General features: G+C 56.4%; 2 protein-coding genes across 4 annotated transcripts in view; one reads left to right on the top strand and one right to left on the bottom strand.

Moving 5' to 3' along the window:
- SMARCB1 (SWI/SNF related, matrix associated, actin dependent regulator of chromatin, subfamily b, member 1) overlaps positions 1-14,049 on the top strand; it is a 45,555-nt gene extending 31,506 nt beyond the window's left edge. For both annotated transcript variants that reach the window (XM_032139462.2, XM_032139463.2), the window contains exons 7-9: positions 4,488-4,678; positions 13,119-13,250; positions 13,688-14,049. In XM_032139462.2, the coding sequence (XP_031995353.1) occupies positions 4,488-4,678; positions 13,119-13,250; positions 13,688-13,727 (363 nt within the window). In that variant the 3' untranslated portion in view covers positions 13,728-14,049. The remainder of the gene's footprint in view (positions 1-4,487; positions 4,679-13,118; positions 13,251-13,687) is intronic.
- Positions 14,050-14,112: 63 nt separating this feature from the next.
- DERL3 (derlin 3) lies at positions 14,113-18,621 on the bottom strand. 2 transcript variants are annotated; one of them, XM_058431344.1, is made up of 7 exons: positions 18,413-18,621; positions 18,229-18,294; positions 18,082-18,155; positions 17,872-17,965; positions 17,171-17,366; positions 16,554-16,644; positions 14,113-14,503 (listed from the first exon to the last, which is right to left on the bottom strand). In XM_058431344.1, exons 1-7 carry the CDS (start codon positions 18,503-18,505, stop codon positions 14,326-14,328), a joined length of 792 nt encoding a protein of 263 aa, XP_058287327.1. In that variant the 5' UTR covers positions 18,506-18,621; the 3' UTR covers positions 14,113-14,325. The 2 variants fall into 2 exon arrangements, with proteins under 2 accessions (XP_058287327.1, XP_031995355.1); XM_032139464.1 differs by lacking the exon at positions 14,113-14,503 and adding an exon at positions 16,226-16,454.
- Positions 18,622-19,826: the final 1,205 nt, after the last annotated feature.

Here is a 19,826-nt window from a genome sequence, read left to right on the forward strand (position 1 = left end):
GGGCGACAGTGAGATTCTGACTCAGTCAATCAGTGTTTGGTAGAATTCACCAATGAAGCCATCAGGTCTAAGGCTTTTCTTTGTCAGGAAGGTTTTGTTATTGATTCAGTCTCTGTACTTGTTAATACCTTTTTGAGAGGAATACAAATTTGTTTCCCATAACCTGTTTCAGTTTCACATTATGGCCAGCTAGGAGGAAAAGAAGGGACAATGGTAGGAGAGAAGTGGGGTGGGGATGGGAGCGGCAGCAAGCACCTGCCCTGTGTCCTGTATATGGTCTGCTGGCTCTGGAGGGCAGCCCTGAGGGCTCCACTCTGTGCTCCTCTTTGTCTTGTAAACATGTTGAGGATGAGGCCATGTGGGCTAACCCACCCAGCCACATGGTTCCAAATGACTGGGATTGGCCACACACAGGGTCCTCATGACGCCTAACTGGCAGCTTCCCTTACATTTTTCTCAGAATTGAGCCCATTTTCGTTGTTATTACCTTGATGGGCCTGTGGAGGAGCCATACAGGAAGTTGCCCAGCAGCTGTAATCCTCCTGGGGCTGTCCCCTGCCCCACCAGAAGAGGCTTCCCCAGTGACCCTCTGACTTACCCATGATTCCCACCTGGGGGATGGTGGCAGCTGGCAGGTTGAGAGACTGTCCCCAGCCAGGTGTCCTGCTCTGCCCTTTGGGTCAGACCAGATGTCACAGGATGGACACAGCTGGCCCAGGGAAGCCTGCGTTATGTGGGACAGACTGCATTTTTCAGGCCAGAGGCCTCCTGGGCACCGTGACCCTGGGAGCAGTGTCCTGTCTTGCCCATGAGGAATAGAAGGTCACACCCAGGGTTTCCTATCTATAACTCGGACTCAGAAGAGCTGGGTATTTCTTTTTTCTTCCTTCCTTTTTTTTCATGGTTCACCGCAGCCTTGACCTCCTGGGCTCAAGTTATCCTCCCATCTTGGCCTCCTGAATAGTTGGAACTATAAGCATGTACCACCATGCTTGGCTAATTTTTAAATTTTCTGTAGGAAATGGAGTCTCGGCCAGGCACCGTGGCTCATGCCTGTAATCCTAAGACTTTGGAGAGCTGAGGTGGGCAGATTGCATGAGCTCAGGAGTTCAAGACCAGCCTGGGCAACATGATGAAACCCTGTCTCTACTAAAAATATAAAAAATTACCTGGGCGAGGTGGCATGCGCCTGTAATCCCAGCTACTCTGGAGGCTGAGGCATGAGAATTGCTTGAACCCGGGAGGTGGAGGTTGCAGTGAGCCAAGATTGTGCCACTGCACTCCAGCCTGTGCGACAGGCTGTTAACATCCCACTGACTCTGTCTCAAAAAAAAAAATAAAAAAGAGAAAATGGAGTCTCACTATGTTGCCCAGGCTGGTCTCGAACTCTTGGGCTCAAGCAACCCTTCCACCTTGGCCTCTCAAACTGCTGGGATTACAGACATGAACCACTGTGCCTGGCCAGAGCTGGGTGTTTCTGTAAGGACATCCTTCTTTGTCTTGATCCTGGAACATGACTGAAGGAAAACAAGAATCTTTGGAGCCATGGCACGTGAGGACCATCTCTCTCCTCAGAAAGAGTGCCTTAGGTTGGAGCAGCATCTTCCAGATATTCTTGGCAATGCTAGGACCAAAGCCCAGGCCTGGCTGCCCTTGCCAGGGCACCTGGCCCAGGCTGGCTTTGCCCAGTTCCAGCAGGGGTTGAGGGGCAGGGGAGGAAGCTGGGGACATGGTGCTGCTGAAATTTGAGCCATCAGACCCTGTGGCACTGTCCAGGCCCCGTCTGGAGAGTGCATGGGGTGAGATGTGAGTCAGGGCTGAGGAGGTGGACAGGGGCCTGGCCCTGTCTTAAGAGTTTTGTGAGTCCACCTGGAGTCCAGCGCTCCTCACTACCCTGCCAAGGCCACTGCCAGATGGCTCCCTTCCTCCCTCCCCACCTTCCGATGGAGGTCTCAGCATGGCAGCTCAGCCCGTGTCTCTTGTCTGCCCAAAATACCGCAGAAGCTTCCCACATCCCTCTGTGGAAGCCAAGCCCTTCCAAAGGCCTCAGGGCCCTAACTGCTCTCTGCTGCAGTCCCTTGCCACCCTCATCTCCTCCCTTTTCCCCTCACTGGGCCAATCCGGGTGCCAGACCTTGGCTCCTCAGGCTTTCACATCACTGTGTCCCCCACCTGGGACTGTTCTCCCCCCGGGAGCCACATTCCTGCTCCCTGGGCACGTTCACTTCTTCCTAAAGGCCACCTTCCTAGAAGCCTTCCTGGCCTCCTGACTTCTGAGGCCAGCCCGGACTTTCTCCCCCTCCCTCCCTTTCCTCCCTGGCACTCCCGTGCTGTCCGGCACACCACATGCTCACTTAACCTACTTAGTGTCTGTCAGTGCCCCCACCAGCATGGCTTTTTTTTTTTTTTTTTTGACACAGAGTCTCGCTGTGTTGCCCAGGCTGGCCTCAAACACCTGAGCTCCAGTGATCTTCCCACCTCAGCCTCCCAAGTAACTGAGACTACAGACGTGCACCGCCTCACCTTTCTCAGAGCAGCCTTTTGAATGTTTGTCTCTCTTGTGCCTCTCCTTGGTAGACACACAGTCTAGACTCTGGCATAAATGAATGTGTTAGTGACTGAATGGCAGGGGACAGGCAACTCCATCCATGAGCCCAGGGCAGGGAGGGCCTGCTGGGTGGGAGCCATGTGCCCATGGTCCTATGGGGTCCTGTTGGGTGGTTCCATGGGCTGTTTGCTGCTGCACGTTCTTTTTGGACCGAGCACCCACATAGTTTGCTTGGCATTAGATTCCAGTTGGGAAGGCCCAGCACCTCCGATTCCATTCATCATTAGGTGTGGGCGTTGTGGAGATAGCAAAGGACATGGGGGCCCGACTGCAGCCCCCATTGCCTGGCTGCATGCCGTGTACAGGATGCTGCAGCTGTGCCCTCGGCTTCCTCCCTCTGCGTGAGGATTCCTTCATTCCCAGAACAAATACACTCTGCCTGTGCTAGGATTCCTGGAGGCAAATGATTCAGATTGTTTCAGACAGTCCTAAGTGCTGTGAAGAAAATAGGGGAGGTGCCAGCATGGTGGCCTGCACGTATAGTCCCAGCTACTCAGGAGACTTGTCGGGGGACGATCTTTTGAGGCCAGCCTGGGCCGACACGGAGAGGCAGCAGGGAAGCCTGCGGGGAACAGAAGGCTCAACCACAGGGTCTCTTCTCTGCCCAAAACACTTGGTACATTGCCTGGGCCTTGTAGAGACCTTGTCTCTACAAAATATTAGCCAGACATGGTAGTGCATGTCCGTAGTCCCAGCTACTCAGGCGGCTGAGGTGGAAGGGTCTCTTGAGCCCAGGAGGTCAAGGCTGTAGTGAGTCATGATCATGCCATTGCACTCCAGCCTGAGTGACAGAGTGACATCCTGTCTCCAAAGGGGGAGAAAATGGAGAGAAGGGTGTGGAAAGGGGCTGATGGGAAGGGGAGCTCTCAGGAGCTGGCACTTTAGCTTAGACCAGAATGCTGAGAAGAGGCTGGTCCTGCCAGGTGAGTGGAAGACCATTCTAGCAAGTGGGTGGTGGTGTGCAGGACTCAGAGGCACAGGGTTTTATGAACATGATCGGGGATTGGGATGCCCTCATCTCTAAAAGGAGGCAGAAGTCCCCGGAAGGGCTGGGCTCTGAGGCAGTGGTGAGTTCTCCCTGCAGCTGCCCACCCTGATCCTTGACTTAAAAGATAAGGGCCAACAATGAATGGGCAGGTGCACCGTGGCCTGCTTGCCCCGTGGAGCACTGGACAGCAGTGAGGGATGACCCCAGCCCCACACTGTAGTGGGAGGAGTCTTGTAAGCATGACGCAGAGTGAATGAACCTGGACCCCGAAGTGTCCATCCTATTCAGAACAGCCACACCTACTCAAGGGGTGAGAAGTCAAAATGGTGCCTCCCCAGCGGGGGCGGGCGTAGGTGGGAGCTCCTGGGGTACAGTCTGTGTTCTCTCCAGCTGGGTGCTGGCCTTCCAGGTGTCCACTGGTGAAAAACTCCAGGTGTCCACTGGTGAAAAACCCGACAGCACACCCGGGGCCTGGGCCCTCTGGCTGTGAGTCACACGCTGCAGGGAGTCCTCTGGGGAGTGTGGGAGGAGATGGCCCAGCACTGTGCTCCTTGCAGGCTTCTCTGTCCCCTCACCGTGTTGGTCCAGAGTAGGGTGCATCTGTGAACACGCTAGGCAGGGTTTTCCGAGAGGGGTAAGCTCTGTAAAGGGCATAGACATTGTCTTAAGACAGGGCTTAGGGATGCCTTAGCTGAGCCCTGCCTGGCTGGAGTAGTCACATAAGACCGATGGCAGCAGGAGTGAAGGGCAGAAAGGAAGGTCCCCGCCAGCACAGGGCACAGGGGGGATGGGATGAAGGTAAGGTGGGACTCAGGTGGGACTCAGGCCCTGCTCCTTGCAGCCTCCCTGGGCCACAAAAGCTCTAACTTGTGTCCTTTGGTTGTTGCCTCAGCTGAACATCCATGTGGGAAACATTTCCCTGGTGGACCAGTTTGAGTGGGACATGTCGGAGAAGGAGAACTCGCCGGAGAAGTTTGCCCTGAAGCTGTGCTCGGAGCTGGGGTTGGGCGGGGAGTTTGTGACCACCATCGCATACAGCATCCGGGGACAGCTGAGCTGGCATCAGAAGACCTACGCCTTCAGGTAGGATCGCGCACGAGTCTCCTCCCTCATCTCCCTGCAAAACTGTTTTGAGAAAAAGACTTCTCTGTGTGAGTGGTGATACCTTAGAGGCTTTCTCAAGCTTTGCAGCATGATCTGGCTGGGGTCTGTGTGTTTGCTGTGTCCTCCTCCTGCCCTGTGTATCTCACCAGGGCTCTGCTGTGCCAGGTAGGGTTAGAAGCACCTAACGCAATAGCTGGCAAAGACTTGGAGCTCTGTCAGGGTGAACCTCAAGTCCTTGCCTTCACGGAGCCCTGGGCCTGTCCCCGCCGTCCACCATTCAGTCGTCCTGCCCCACACCCTCTCTCTCTGCTCTTGCCCAGACTGTTATTTTGGTCAGGGTGACCCCTGCCCAGGGTTCTTCATCTGTTGAACTTGAATTCTGTCTTAAACACAAAGGCCCGCCCAGCTTTTGAGAGTCAGGGGTCCCTAGCAGCTCCTTCTTACTGTAGTATCTCTGCCTTTGGTCAGTCAGAGAGCATTTGATGAGTACCATGCTGGGCTGGACCCCATCCTGGCTGCCCTGGAAGACAGAGACAGGTCACCTTGATCCCTGCCTACAGCATTTGGGCCGGCTGAGATGGTGGAGGTGTGAACAGAATATTCCAGTCCAGTGTCCTCTGTGGTAGGGATGAGGATGGACCCGGGAGAGGCCCTCCTGTTCCTGGCAGGAGGTAGGACTCAGAGTTAAAAGCGAGGTCAAGGCCCAGTGCGGTGGCTCACACCTGCAGTCCTAGCACTTCGGGGAGCTGAGGTGGATCACCAGAACCCAGTAGTTCAAGACCAGCCTGGGAAAAACATGGTGAGACCCCATCTCTACAAAAAAATAGAAAACATGAGCCGGGCATGTTGGTACACGCCTGTAGTTTCAGCTACTCAGGAAGCTGAGGTGGGAGGATCGCCTGAGCTCAAGAGGTCGAGGCTGCAGTGAGCCAAGATCATGCCACTGCACTCCAGCCTGGGTGACAGGGCGAGACCCTGTCTCCAAAAAAAAAAAAAAAAAAATAGGTTGAGCCCTCCTGGGTCAGCAGGACTCTAGGACTGGGAAGCCCCGTGGTTCCTAACCCTGTCCTCTGTGTTGGGATGGGGTGGGGGTGCAGCAAGCATCCCTACATCAAAACAGGATGTTCGGATTTAGTCTGCTCATCAGACTATCATCATCCACATCTGCAGTCATCACTCAGGGATGACAGCTTAAAATGCTCCATGAGGAGCAAATAGGAAGGTCTGTTTTGCAAAGCCATGACAATTAATGGAGCTCGTTAGGTTTGTGTCTAACTTGTTTTCCCAGACATCCCAAGAGATAGCTTTCTACGACTTCCCGTAAATCTGAGCAAGGAAGAAGGAATGAGAGCCACCCACGGGGCTGGAGGGCCCCGGGCCTGGGAAACAGCTGAGTCCCTGCCTGAGCGCCGTGGTGCTGAGATCCTGTGACCTGCCCCCCAGCAGCCCTGCCAGTCACATGGTTCTGCTTCACAGACAGGGCAGCCCAGAGAGGAGGCTGGGGGGCTGGTGTCTGATGCCTCCCTGTTCCCTCGGGGTGTTGCCTGGGAGTGCAGCTGTATCGTGCATTCACCCTGCACGGAGCCAAGCCCTGTGGCCGGAGAGCCAGTCAAGGGTGGCCTCCCTCCACCAGCGTTGACTCTGAGGCCCCGGGAGGCAGTGATGTTGTGCACATCAACACTGAGCACCTCCTACCCCAGAGGCTGATCCAGTCAGAACCTTCATTCTGGGCTCGCAGGTGCAGGTGGTAGACTGGCTGCCCCCGGCATCCAGCCCCTACGGTGTTAACCTTCACTTAGTCCTGCAACCGCTGTCAGTGCCCACAGTCCAGGGTCAGGAACTGAAGTCCCCAGGGCCTCTTGACAGGTCCTTGCAGCATCCTTTCTTTCAGCCACCATGGCACCATCCCTCCTGCTCTGACCCGAAGGTGACCTGAGCCTAAATTCCTTGCCAAGTTCCGGGCCCTCTGCAGTTTGCAGAGTGGCTCCAGAGCAGATCCCCTGGGGAGTCCCTGGTGGTGGCAGGTCAGGACTTAGAGGCAGAGGGGACCCCTTCTTTATCTCATCGACCACTTAATGCATTCCAGTTGTGGGGCCTGGGGGCATCACAGGCCCCCTGCCCCCTGCTGTCTCTTATGCTGAATGTGCAGGTTTCAAATCTTTGGGGTTAAAGGCAAGGCCATCCCGCTGGGACCAAGGTGAGCACACGTCCCTATCACAGCAGCCAGATGGAGAGGCGGCCTGCCTGGGGACCTGGGAAGTGTCCTGAGTGGGCTTTTAGTATCAGGAGGGCTGCGTGTGTCTTCCCAGTCCCCATACTGGAAGACAGCCGCAAGGACAGGACAGGGCCTTAGGGTTGGCTGTCATCCCTGACTCCAACCCGAGTTCCCCCCACTGCACCACCCCACCCCATGGGATCTTAGGAGGGACTTCATTTAACTCCCTCCCCAGGGAGATCAGTGTCAGTCCTGCCTGGCCTTGCCTGGGGAAAGGAGGCTGGGCTGCTGAGTCCCCAGGTCCAAGGGCCAGTCAGCCCATAGAGAGCTAGACCAGGAGTCCTGGCCTGGTCTCTGCCACACAGAAAGCTTGGCAACTGCTGTGTCACATGACTTCCTTTTTTTTTTTTTTTTTTTGAGATGGGGTCTCGCTCTGTCGCCCAGGCTGGAGTGCAGTGGTGCGATCTCAGCTCACTGCAAGCTCTGCCTCCCGGGTTCACGCCATTCTCCTGCCTCAGCCTCCTGAGTAGATGGGACTACAGGCGCCCACCACCACGCCCGGCTAATTTTTGTATTTTTAGTAGAGATGGGGTTTCACCGTATTAGCCAGGATGGTCTGGATCTACTGACCTTGTGATCCACCCGTCTCGGCCTCCCAAAGTGCTGGGATTACAGGCGTGAGCCACCGCTCTCGGCCACATGTTTTTTGTGTTTGTTTTTTTTTTTTTTTGAGACGGAGTCTCGCTCTGTCGCCCAGGCTGGAGTGCATGGCACAATCTCGGCTCACTGTAAGCTCCGCTTCCCGGGTTCACGCCATTCTCCTGCCTCAGCCTTTCCGAGTAGCTGGGACTACAGGCGCCTGCCACCACGCCCGGCTAATTTTTTGTATTTTTTTTAGTAGAGATGGGGTTTCACCATGGTCTCGATCTCCTGACCTCGTGATCCGCCCGCCTCAGCCTCCCAAAGTGCTGGGATTACAAGCGTGAGCCACCGTGCCGGCCAGCACATGACTTCTTAAGAAGGGTTTTCAGGCTAGGCATGGTGGCTCATGCCTGTAATCCCAGCACTTTGGGAGGCCGAGGTGGGCAGATCACCTGAGGTCAGGAGTTAGAGACAGGTCAACACGGCAAAGCCCCGTCTCTACTAGAAGTAGAAAAATTAGCCAGGTGTGGTGGTGGGTACCTGTAATCCCAGCTACTTGGGAGGCTGAGGCAGGAGAATTGCTTGAACCTGCGAGGCGGAGATTGCAGTGAGCTGAGATTGCGCCATTGTGCTCCAGCCTGGGTGACAGAGCTAGACTCCATCTCAAAAAAAAAAAAAAAAGGGTTTTCAGCTCTGGGCCTAGGTCACTCCATAATGGAAGCACTCGCTGATTCCCCAAGAGCCAGTCCCTCCATCTCTCCCAGCCAGAGCTCAGTGCCTGGCTTCCATACCCTCCTCAGCAATGGAGACATTGATTGGATCCATGGTACAGTGGTGCAAGCTGCTGACCACAGGACATGTGTGCCCAAGGCCACTATGCCCACACCTCAGGGGAACCAGGGCAGAGAACAGCCTGCTCCCTTTGGCAGTGGGACAGACAGGTGACAAGCATGAAGGGGAAACAGGGGCATGTGACAAATTGGTCAGAAGCCCTAGGCTCCTAGAGGACAGACTGGGACCAGAGTGACACAGACGTCCTAGAGCCAGTGGAGTGGGATGAAGGGCCAGCGAAAGGAGGGAGAGAGGGCTCAAGGGGAAGGAGGCTGAGCTAGGCAGAGCCTCTGAGGAGAGCTGATCCTGCAAAGTTACCGGCACCTCCCCTGGGCCAGCCCTGTGTTCCTGGCCAGGGACCGGAGGAGACAGTGCCCTGTCTGGCAGAGGAGACAGATTCATGTGCATGGCCACAGAAAGCACCGGAGGCTGTGGGCATGAGGAAGGGCAGTGGGGAGCATAGAACCTGGGGTGAGGATGGCCAGGGCAGGTGCTGATGGGGGACTGCAGCAGGAAGGACTGAGAGGAGGCCAGGGACAGACAGGTGCTTGAGAAGGAAGGTAGGCCCTGTGGATCAGGCAGGGTGTCTGCCCCAGGGGGCTCTGCACACCAGCAGTCCTACACATACAGGGTGGGGATGAAGAGAGACTAAGGGTCAGGGAGCTTGCTAGCTGGGCCTGCGTGAGGGACAGAGAGGCAGTGTCCCTCTGATGGCACAGCATCAGGAATTAGGCTGGGGGACGTCAGGGACACGTTGGGCTGGTTGAGTATGAGCCTCAGAGTTTCCTTCCGAAGCTCTGCCCGCCAGCCCCTGGCCTGATGTCAGGTTTTATTTGTTTTTTTAACAGCTTTATTGTGATATGATTCATAAACCATACAATTCATACATTTAAAGTATATAGTGCAGCGGTTTTTGATATATGCAGAGAGCTGTGTAACTATCACCACTGTCAATTTTAGGACTTTTTCATCACCCCGCTGCAGGCAGTCCCGTTCCTCCCCGCTGTCTCTCAACCCTAGGCATCCACTCATCCACTTTCTATCTGTAGATTTGCCTATTCCGGGTACTTCATATAAATGGAACCATCTAATATGTGGTCTTTTATGACTGGCTTCTTAGCATAATGTTTTCAAGGATTATCTGTGTTGTAGCATCTTTTATCAGGACTTCATTCTTTTTTATGATCGAATATTATCTCATTGCATGGATACACCACATTTTATTCATTCATCAGCAGATTGACTTTTGGGTTGTTTCCATTTTTCGGCTATTGTGAGTACTGCTGCTGAGAACATTTGTGTGCGAGTTTTTGTGTGAACATCTGTTTTCAATTTTCTTGGATAGATACCCAGGAGTAGAATTGCTGGGTCACGTGACAACTCAGTGGTTAGCATTTTGAAGAATTTCTAGACTGTTTTCCAAAGTGGCTGCACCATTTTGCATTCCCACCAGAAGTGTGCGATTCCCATTTCTCTGAATCCTGCCGGCATTTGCTGTTCTCTTTTTGATCATAGCCGTCTGAGGAGGTGTGAAGTAATTGTGGTTTCGATTTGCATTTTTCTAATGACTGATGATATTGAACATCTTTGCATGTATTTCTGGCCATTTGTGTATCTTCTTTGGAGAAAGTGCTTTGCTAGTTTCTTAATTGGGTTTTTTTTATTGTTAAGTTGTAATTGTTCTTTATATATTTTACATAGAAGTCCCTCATCAGATACATGATTTGAAGATATTTTCCCTCATTTGGGGGATTGCCTTTTCACTTTCTTGATAGTGTTCTTTGAAGCACAAAAGTTTTCATTTTGATGTAGTCCAATTTATCTTTTTTTTTTTTGAGACAGAGTCTCGCTGTGTCACCAGGCTGGAGTGTAGTGCTGTGATCTTGGCTCACTGCATCCTCTGCCTCCTGGGTTCAAGTGATGCTCCTGCCTCAGCCTCCCAAGTAGCTGGGACTACAGGCACCTGCCACCACACCCAGCTAATTTTTTATTTTTAGTAGAAACGGGGTTTCACCGTGTTGGTCAGGATGGTCTCCAACTCTTGACCTCATAATCCGCTCACTTCAGCCTCCCAAAGTGCTAGGATTACAGGCGTGAGCCACTGCGCCCGGCCGGTAATTTATGTATTTTTTTAGTTTGTTGCTAGTGCTTTTGGTTTCATATCTAAGAATCCATTGTCAATCCAGAGTCATGTTGCCCCGGCACCATGTTGAAAACTGCTCTTCCTCCATTGAGTGGACTTGGCACCCTTGTAAAAATCAGTTGAGGCTCCTGGCGGCCTCGGAGGTGTGAACTGCAAACATAAGGGTGACACCAAGTTTTCGCATCTCCCCTTCCTGGTCGAGTGGCTATGGACAGGTCGTTTTCCCTTGAAGTCTATATTTTGTCATTTGTAATGTGGGGATACTTGTCTGTTGCATCACATGAGGTCATGAAAGTGAGATCACATTGAAAGTAAACCTCAAGATACTCGACCGGCATCAGTCCTGGCTCCCTCTGTCACCTCAGACATGAGCATCCCCTGCCTGGGTGTCTTTGTCCCCACCTGGATGCTTTGGGTGGTAGGAAGGTCTGGGGTCCCTGGCGGCTTCGAAGCCCATGAACCAGAATTCCCTGGAAGGAGTGGGGAGCAGGTGGCTCCCAGGGTCCCCAGCACCCTTTGGAACTCAGGACAGCATCTCCCTGCCCACATGCCCCCAAAATCCAGGGCAGGCTAGTGCAGGCTCTAGGCCCGTTCTTACACGGTTGGTGCGAGCATTTCTTATTTTAGAACAAACCCACTGGAGTGGAATCTTCTCAGCATCAAGGGGAGGTAAACAAAGGAGCCTCTGGGACCCACTCGCCAGCTCTTGCTTAAGTTAAGAGGAAAACATGTTTTGCTCCCCTCGGTGTGGGCTTGGTGCCTTTCATGTCTGCCCTCCAAGGAAGGCTGCTGGGAGCCCTCACGGTGAGGAATGATGTTTGGGGTCTGAGGCTGGGGCGGTCCCTAGACTGCTAAACCACCCGGTGCTGGCCGGGGACCAGCTGTCAGGAGCTGCTGAGGATGGGTCAACCCCAGAGGGTGGGGGTGCCGACACTGCCTCTGCGTCACCAGTATGAGCTCGAGCTTCTGGGACTCATGAGCATGGACCTGGTGGGCTGAGCTTCAGCTGTGAGGGGTCAGGCCTGCTGCAGGGAGAGCCAGCCGCAGCCAGTGCCCTGCACTGTGCCCTGTGTGCCCACAGTCCCTGAGACCCCAGGCTGAGGAGAGCAGCACTGAGCCCAATCTGGAACGGGCTCACGGCTACCGGAGCTGGGTGTGCGCTCACTGGTGTGGATGTGCAGAGTCAGGACTTGCCCTGCAAGCAGGCTGGTCCCACAACCTTGAGCACCGGCTACAGGGAGGCTGTGAGAAGGTCCCTGGCCCCTAGGAAGCTCCCTCAATGGAGATGTGTTGGCTGCTTTAATAACAGTCATCCTTCAAAAGCCCTTCACAGCAATAAATGTTTCCATATTCCAGATGAGGTTTGCAGGGACCTGTCCTCTCTATCAGTGTCCGCCTGGAGCCTCCCCTGAGCCCGGCCTGCCCTTGGTCCTCCCAGAGCTCATGGTGTTTTTCAGGGCCGCAGGCTGGCAGGGTGTCCTTCTCCCAGGAAACTGAGCCTAGGGAGAGCCAAGTGGAGGTGCCCAAGTGGAAGAGAAAGGAAAGGACCACGGAGAAGGGAGGGGAAGTGGGAGAGTCATGGTTAGGACCTCACGCTGAGGCCTTCTGCCAAGCCAGGGGTCTGGTGTCACTCAACTGGGAAACACTGTCAGCACCCAAAGCTGCTCTCTCAGAGGTGGGGGTGATGGGAGCCACTGCATGTGGGGGGCACACGGGCCCTGTGGCATCCTCAGCTGTGGTCTCCTTAGCGTCCTGTCACAGACTTGCAAATCAAAGCCCAGAGAGGCGGCAGCCAGCCACCCTCCCACCTCCCCAGCACTCCTGTGCCCACCCCATGCCTGTGTAGCCTCTGCCCTTGCTGCCCCCCTCCTCTGCTGTATCCTTTTGGCAAGAGGAAGGTACCTTGGGGCAGAGTCGGGTGGTCCTTGTGAGAGACCCAGGGCAGAGTGTGGTCCAGGGATATGGCTTCAGTCCAGCTCCCTGCCAGCCAACTGTCTGATTCTAAGCACAGACCAGCCTCTCGGGGGGTTTTGTTTGGCCAGGAGGTGGGCTGAGGGGCAAGTGTGTGGAACGTGCAGGAACAGGCTGTGCAGTGGCCCTCAGTAGTGGGGTGCTGGGGACTTCTGGGAGACTCCTTTGCTCCCATTCGCCATCCATCCCTTTTCCCTGATCAGTGGGCCCTGGCTCTGGACACCGGGTGGAGCAGACAGTCCTCCTGCCCCTATGGGTTCCACCTCCTGACTGGCACTGTGGCATCAGCATGGTCCAGCCCGTGCTGTCCTGTCAAGGAGGACCACCTCCACAGCCAGTGGCCCCCTCCTCCATCTCAGAGACAGATGCTGGGCACAAAAGGCCTATTGAAAGTTCACTTTGAAGGGAAGCCCATGGGGTCACGGCGACAACACTGTTGTTCTGGAGAGGCCCTGGCGCCTCCAGCAGCTCCCTTGAGGTTCAGGTGACTGGAGCATCCACTGGGTGCCAACAGTGCTGCTGGGAGGAGCAGGGCACAGACAGGGGCCAGAGCTTTCTGAGGACTCTCCATCTATAGCTGGAAAAGTCATTCTTCTCACTGCCTCCCCTCCTCGTAGCGAGAACCCTCTGCCCACAGTGGAGATTGCCATCCGGAACACAGGCGATGCGGACCAGTGGTGCCCGCTGCTGGAGACTCTGACAGACGCCGAGATGGAGAAGAAGATCCGTGACCAGGACAGGAACACGAGGTACCCCTGGCCCTGTGGTCCTGGGCTCTGCCCACAGGCACCTGGCTTTCCAGGCAGGGGCAGGGCCATTGTCTTTCCCAGTCTCCCATGGTCTCTGGGAGAGAGTACCTCTAGTGCTGCTAGAGGCAGGCAGGCTTCTGGGTGATGAGGCCCATCCAAGCCCCAGGGTATGTTTCCCTGCATTGGAACAAACATAATTCCTCAGGCTGAGGGTCTGACCACAGCCCAGATCCAGGTTTTGGGGTCCCTAGAGTGATGAGCAGGGCCTGAGTGGCAGACAGGCAAGGCTGAGAGAAGGCTGGGTCCGACCCTGCTGGGGGCCCACATCCTGCCTCTGTTCCCACCCCCACACCTGGCTGCCCTGTAGAGCCTTGGGAAGGGCAGCGCCCAGGCTGGGAGCTGGCCCCGACTCATTGCCCTCCCCACTCCTCCTCCAGGCGAATGAGGCGTCTCGCCAACACGGCCCCGGCCTGGTAACCAGCCCATCAGCACGCGGCTCCCACGGAGCATCTCAGAAGATTGGGCTGCCTCTCCTCCATCTTCTGGCAAGGACAGAGGCGGGGGACAGCCCAGCGCCATCCTGAGGATCGGGGTGGGGTGGAGTGGGGGCTTCCAGGTGGCCCTTACTGGCACACATTCCATTTGTTGAGCCCCAGTCCTGCCCCCCACCCTCCCTACCCCTCCCCAGTCTCTGGGGTCAGGAAGAAACCTTATTTTAGGTTGTGTTTTGTTTTTTGTATAGGAGCCCCAGGCAGGGCTAGTAACAGTTTTTAAATAAAAGGCAACAGGTCATGTTCAATTTCTTCAAAGTTTTAGCATAAAAATAATGAGAGCCAGGATTGGGGCTGGGGCCGGGGCCTGGGGGGATGAAGGTGGTATGTGAACAAGGTTGGCACACAGGCCTCACCCTCCTCTGCCTCAGATTCCCAGGTGGGCGGGTGGGGGTGAATGGGGCTCCTGGTAGCACCTCAGCTCCTCTCAGCTCCCCTCAGCCTGTTTTCCTTCCAGACCCAGAGAGCTGAGAAGAGTAGCTGTGAGGCTCAGGGCAGAGGCTCTCTGCCTTTCAGGAACAGCCCTAACCCTGCTCCCCTTGCTTGGCCTCAGGAAGGTGCCGTGAGCTCTCCTGCTGTCCCTGGGCCGCCCTGGCTCTACTGTGTCCAGATGGCCAGGCTACTGCCAGGTGGGGCCTTGCTGCTCTGAAGTCCCCTGCGGAGGGCCCAGTCCTGTGTGGGCACTGCTGGGCTGTCGCCAGCCTGGGTGCAGGAGGGCTGTTCTAGCTCCAGCGGCACCCATAGCCAGGTCAACTGGGGCCCTTTCCCACCCCAGCAGGCGCTGTGGCCAGGGCCAGCTCCTGCCTCACAGGCCAGCTGTGAGAATATGGGAATAGCCCTCCTGGCCTGGTGCCAGCTCCTGGGGTGTACACGGTACAGGGAGGAGACACAGCCCGGGTCCCTTCTCAGCCGTGCCTCCAAGAAGTTCATGTCCCTCTGTGTTCTCATCTGTAATAGGGAGGTGTCCCCACTCTTTAGAATGGACACAGGAACTGGGAGGGCAGCAAACTGGCTCGCAGCTCCAGCCTTACTGAAGAGAATGGGCACAGATCCCAGCACAGACTGCTGCCACCGTCAGCTGTTGGCAGGTCCCTTGCTGCCAGGGCAGGGCTAGGGTCAGAGGCTGCTGTGCTCCCTGGAAGTGGGGTAGGGCCCCATGTGGGGCAGAGGCAGAGCTCTGACTAGGGATTGGGGTTCTTAGTTGCTGAGATGTGAGAGGGGGGCTCCTTTGAGCACGTGTTAGCATGGGACTCTTCCCAGGGAGTTTGCACTCAGGGCCTCTGCCCTCCATCAAAGAGTGGAACTCCCCAGAACCCCACGCACAGCAAGGGGACAGCTGGGCCTTACTGGAAGGCCTTGAACAAAGGGGAAGATTCCCAGCCCAGCTGCTCTTAGACATGAACAGGTTTCATTGCTGAGATGTTTGTTCTCAGCAATGTTTGTCCATGAGGTAGGAACCTCGGCAATGAAGGGTGAGGCAGCCCTGTGTCTCCACAACTCGGGGGATGGAAGGAACCTTGGCTGCCTCACCCCACAGGTCGGGCAGGGCCACCTGGCTGGGAGGTGCCGGGGAGGCTGGGCCCTCACTCCTGACCGCCAGCTCACACTGCAACAAAGCCATCTCCACAAGGTCTGGCTACAACATGGAGGGCAGACTCAACAGAGAACAGTGTTGTTACCATGAAAATGACAACCTGTAGCTGGAGGAGGCCCCATGCCACGGAGCATCCAGAAATAAACCACAACATGGACAGGCCTAGAGCAACAAGGAAAGCTGCCAGGTCAGAAGAGAAAAGTGAGCCACAGGGGTCGGATAAGGCTCACACAGGTCCTCAGCTAAAAAGGGCAGGAACAGAACCTTCCAGAGGTCCCTGCCTCACCCAGTCTCAGGACTCTGCTAAGGTGAAAACTTAGGCTCTGAGGTCATAGAAAGGGCAGAAGACCCAGTCCTGGCCCTCTTCTGCACCTGACTCCATGGGGCTTTGGCGTCACCAGATGAAAAATGAGGCATACGCCCACCTGTCAGGGTGGCTGATGAGGGACAGGAGAGGCTAGATTGGCATCAGCCTGAAGGCACCACTGGCAGGAACATCTGTAGGTTGGCTTGGCACAACCTATGAGAGGCCTGTCCTGGCCTCAGCAGCCGAAATCTGGTGAACTTCCCTGCTGACTGGCAGGGAGCAGAGGCCTATGGTGGGCAGGACTTGCCCAAGGCCCTGGTGGGGCCAGGATGAGAACCCTGAGCCTGTCACCTGTGAGCTCAAAGCTCTGCTGGGCAACCATGGGCAGTTTCTTTGCCCTCTATGGGCACCCCTATCCTACCACCTGCAGTTGGGCTGAGAGGCCACACTGAGTGAGGATGGGGCAGGCATAGAAAGATGTGGCCGGGTGAGATGGGGAAGCCAGTGCTGTGGGCCAAGAGACTGCAGCTCATTCTGTTTATTCGGGTGGGCCCTTGCATGAGCCCAGCCTTTAGGACGGTTTTTTTCTGCCCCAAGTAGGGGTCACAGGTAGGATGGAAGCTGCCAGAAGCCTCTTAGGCCTGGCCCTGGGTGGGGGTCACTGCTGCGGGGGTGGCAGATGGGGTCCCGGCTGTTCCTCAGGGAGGGGCAGGTAATTGGGGTCTTCCACAGGGGCATCCAGGAGCAGCTTTCTGTGGGGAGGGGCCCGTGTTGAGCAGAGGCCAGCACAGGTCCCCATCGGGGGATCCATCTGAGGGTGGGGAGAGGGAGGGAGGGCTCTCAACACTCACAGGAAGCCAGGGGTCAGCAGGAGCCTCTTGCCTCCAGGCTGGTTGGGGAAGACGTCCTCCAGGAAGTAGTAGATGTGGCCCACGGCAATCCCTGTGAGACAGCCATGGACTGTGGGGTCACCCTCCACAGCCCAGAGTCCTAGACCAGCAGAGCCTGCCCCAGGCCCCCATCCACAGCCTGGTGGCCCCGCAGGCCCCAGAGCATGAGTGCCCCAAAGTCTTGCACAGAGTGCCAGCCCAGGGCGGGCCAGGGTTGGCCCTAAAGGACAAGCTTAAAGGGCCCAGAAGCAGGCAGGACCCAGGGAGGGGAGGGCCTGAGAATAGTGGAGGAGTGGGAGCCATGGGGCAGGAACCCTGACCCACCCATCCCCACCCCCATCAGGACCAGGCAAGTATCAGTAGATCTGCCCTGAAGATACAAATCTTCAGGCCGGCTGGCTTGAGGGGCTGTGAGAGCACAGCAGCTGGGAGGGCAGGAAGATGGGGATGGAGCCAGATTAGAGATCCAGATGTGAGAAGAGCTCCAGCACGGATGGGAGAGGGGCCCCAGGGCATAAGCAGTGTGTCCTGAGGGGAGTGGCCAGCCTGGGGCGGACTAGATGTACCGGGAGGCTCACCCAGCAGGTCCACGAGGATGGAGTTGCCCAGCAGCAGCGAGAAGCCCATGAGCGCCCAAGGCAGGAACGGTGCCTGGAAAGTGAGCAGGCCGAAGAAATTGACCCTCACCCGAGGGCTGCGGCGGCTCCACACGTACACCAACATGGCCATGAGGGCCTGGCCCAGGAAGAACAGGCTGCCCAGGAGTCCCAGCAGCTGGGCCAGAGTCAAGGTGCTCCGGTGCAGGCCTCAGCCCAAGCCCAGGGCCCCTCTGACTTCCCCAGACTGTGGAATTCTTCCCCTCCTCATCTCCCCTATGTGCTATTCTCTCATCAAGATGAGCCTGTGCAATAAAGGCGACACACTCCGCGGGCTTCAGGTCCCACGAGATCTGCCCTTCACACCTACAGCCTCATCCCAGGGCCCAACCACTGCCTGTCCCTGCCCCAGTTTCTCCCGGCTGCTCGCATTCAGGGCTCACCTAGTGGCCCTGGCACCCCACCCGGCTCTTTTGTGCATGGCTTTGTATTTTGCATACAGCACTGAAGATCTAGCCCTGACCCCTGCAGCTGAGCACAAGGTGGACCCTCAACACATACTAAGCTGGAGAGCGTGACTGTGTCCCTTCCTGGCATGGCTGTTCATGTCAGGCCCCAGGACCAACACAGGCCGGACCCTGAGGCGCCCTAGCCCGAGGTTCCAGAGCCTGCAGGAAGGATACGGTCATAAGGACGCCCCCGAAGAGGAACATGAAGACGAAGTCGGCCGTGCGGCCGCGGAAGGAGCCCTCTTCCAGCATGCGGCAGTAGCGGAACCTACGGCGTCGGTATAGGAAGTGCCACCAGGCGGGGCCTCAGTTTCCCCGTCCCGGCCTCTCCCAGCCCGGCAGGCCTGCCCTCCACCCAGCCCGTGTCCTCAGGGCGCAGGATACACGAAGAGCATGTTGAAGAAGAAGCTGAATCCCAGGGGCCCGAAGAAGAGGAAGTTGGTGACGAGCCTCCAGACCTGCGGGGTACGGGTGGTCAGGTGCGGGGTGGGCGGGCCGGGCCCACAGGTGCGCGGCGCGGGGCGGCCTCACCTGGAACTTCCGGAACACAAGGTGCGGGTTGAAGTAGAGTTGAAAGGGGCTGAGAAGCTCCAGCTGCTGTGGAACCAGGGGCCAGTCAAGAGCTGCCCGGGAGCCACGCCGTAACCATGGCGACCCTCACCCCTCCCACCAGAGGCTGTAACCAAGGCGACGTCCGGTCCGCCCGGCCGCTTACCACTGCGGCGGTGGTGAGGACACAGGCTGCGGTGTAAGCCCGCGTCACCGCCGGCACCTGCAAGAACTCGGCCGCTAGTCCCTGCCACGCCATTGAACCTTCTCAAGCACGCAGGGCCCAGCCAGCAACGCGCTCTTTAACCCGCCTCCCAGCCCCGCCTTCAGCCAATCCGCATCCGAGGCGCTGCGCGCCCCAGGCTGAAAAGAGAGCCCCTGAGCCCGGCAGCCAATGGATGGAGGAAGAGGGAAATTAGGGGCGGAAAGGGGGAGTGGGCGGGTAGCGGCTGGTGGCCAATGGGCAGGCGCCAAGGTTGAGCACGTGGCGGTTGTTGTGGCTGCCGTGGCAGCGCGGGAGAACGTGTGGCCAATGAGGAACTGGTCATTTCGCGGCTTTCTAGGAGCGGTCCAGTAGCGAGGACCCACGACACCACGGGGCGGGGCTGAGATTGTAAGGGTTAGAGGAGCGAAGACCCAAGCAGGCGAGGCAAAACTGGAAAGGGCGGGGCGCGTGGGCGGGGCGCGTGGGCGGGGCGCGGAGTGTGGCGGCTCAGACCGTGCTGGCTCACTTGCAGCTCACTGACAACGTAGCCACAACGTTCTCCTAGCTGCGAACCCGAGACAGGCCCACCTAACCCACAGCAGGGAGGCATTCGGGAATGTGTCCAAACCTCCCCAAACGTCCAGGGTCCCACTCAAATGTGCCGGCCCCTGTCGGGGTTCTTCCTGGAGGCCCACGGAAGGAGAGGCTGGACTGGGGGATTGAGTCCAGGTGGGGTGCGAGGGTTGAGAGGCGCACCAGAGCAAGTGAACAGGCAGGAGAGGGCCTCAATATTTTGGTGGAAAATAGAAACCTACCTACCTACCTACCCTCCCTCCCTCCGTCCCGTCCGTCCGTCCTTCCTTCCTTCCTTCCACCGTTTATTAAACAACTGTATGCCTGTCACTGTTCTAGATGTTGGGGGTACAGCATGCAATAAAAGACACTGTCTCTTAGAGTCCAGCCAGGAGGCAGTCAATACAATAAGCTAGTGCTGACACTTGATGAGAATATTGCCAAGTGAGGAGTGGGACCACGTGGGCGTCCGCAGTGCTAGGTGGGGTGACCTGGGATGCCTCTGGGAAGATGTGAAGTTTGTCACTTTACAAGCATCCCTGTGTCCATTAGGATGGTAACTGTGAAAAGCAAAACAATAAAATAAGTGTTGGCGAGGATATGGGGAAATTGGAACCCTTGGGCACCATTTGTGGGAATATAAAATGGTGCATCCGCTGTGAAAAACAGTATGATCATGACTCAAAAAATTAAAAATAGAATTATTGTATGATCCAGCAATGCTGCTTGTGGGTACATATTCAAAAGAATCAAAAGCAGGGACTTGAACAGATGTTCATACACCCATGTTCATGGCCCCATT

Source organism: Hylobates moloch, unplaced genomic scaffold (assembly GCF_009828535.3).
Source record: "Hylobates moloch isolate HMO894 unplaced genomic scaffold, HMol_V3 SCAFFOLD_19, whole genome shotgun sequence".
Taxonomy (NCBI): Eukaryota; Metazoa; Chordata; class Mammalia; order Primates; family Hylobatidae; genus Hylobates; species Hylobates moloch.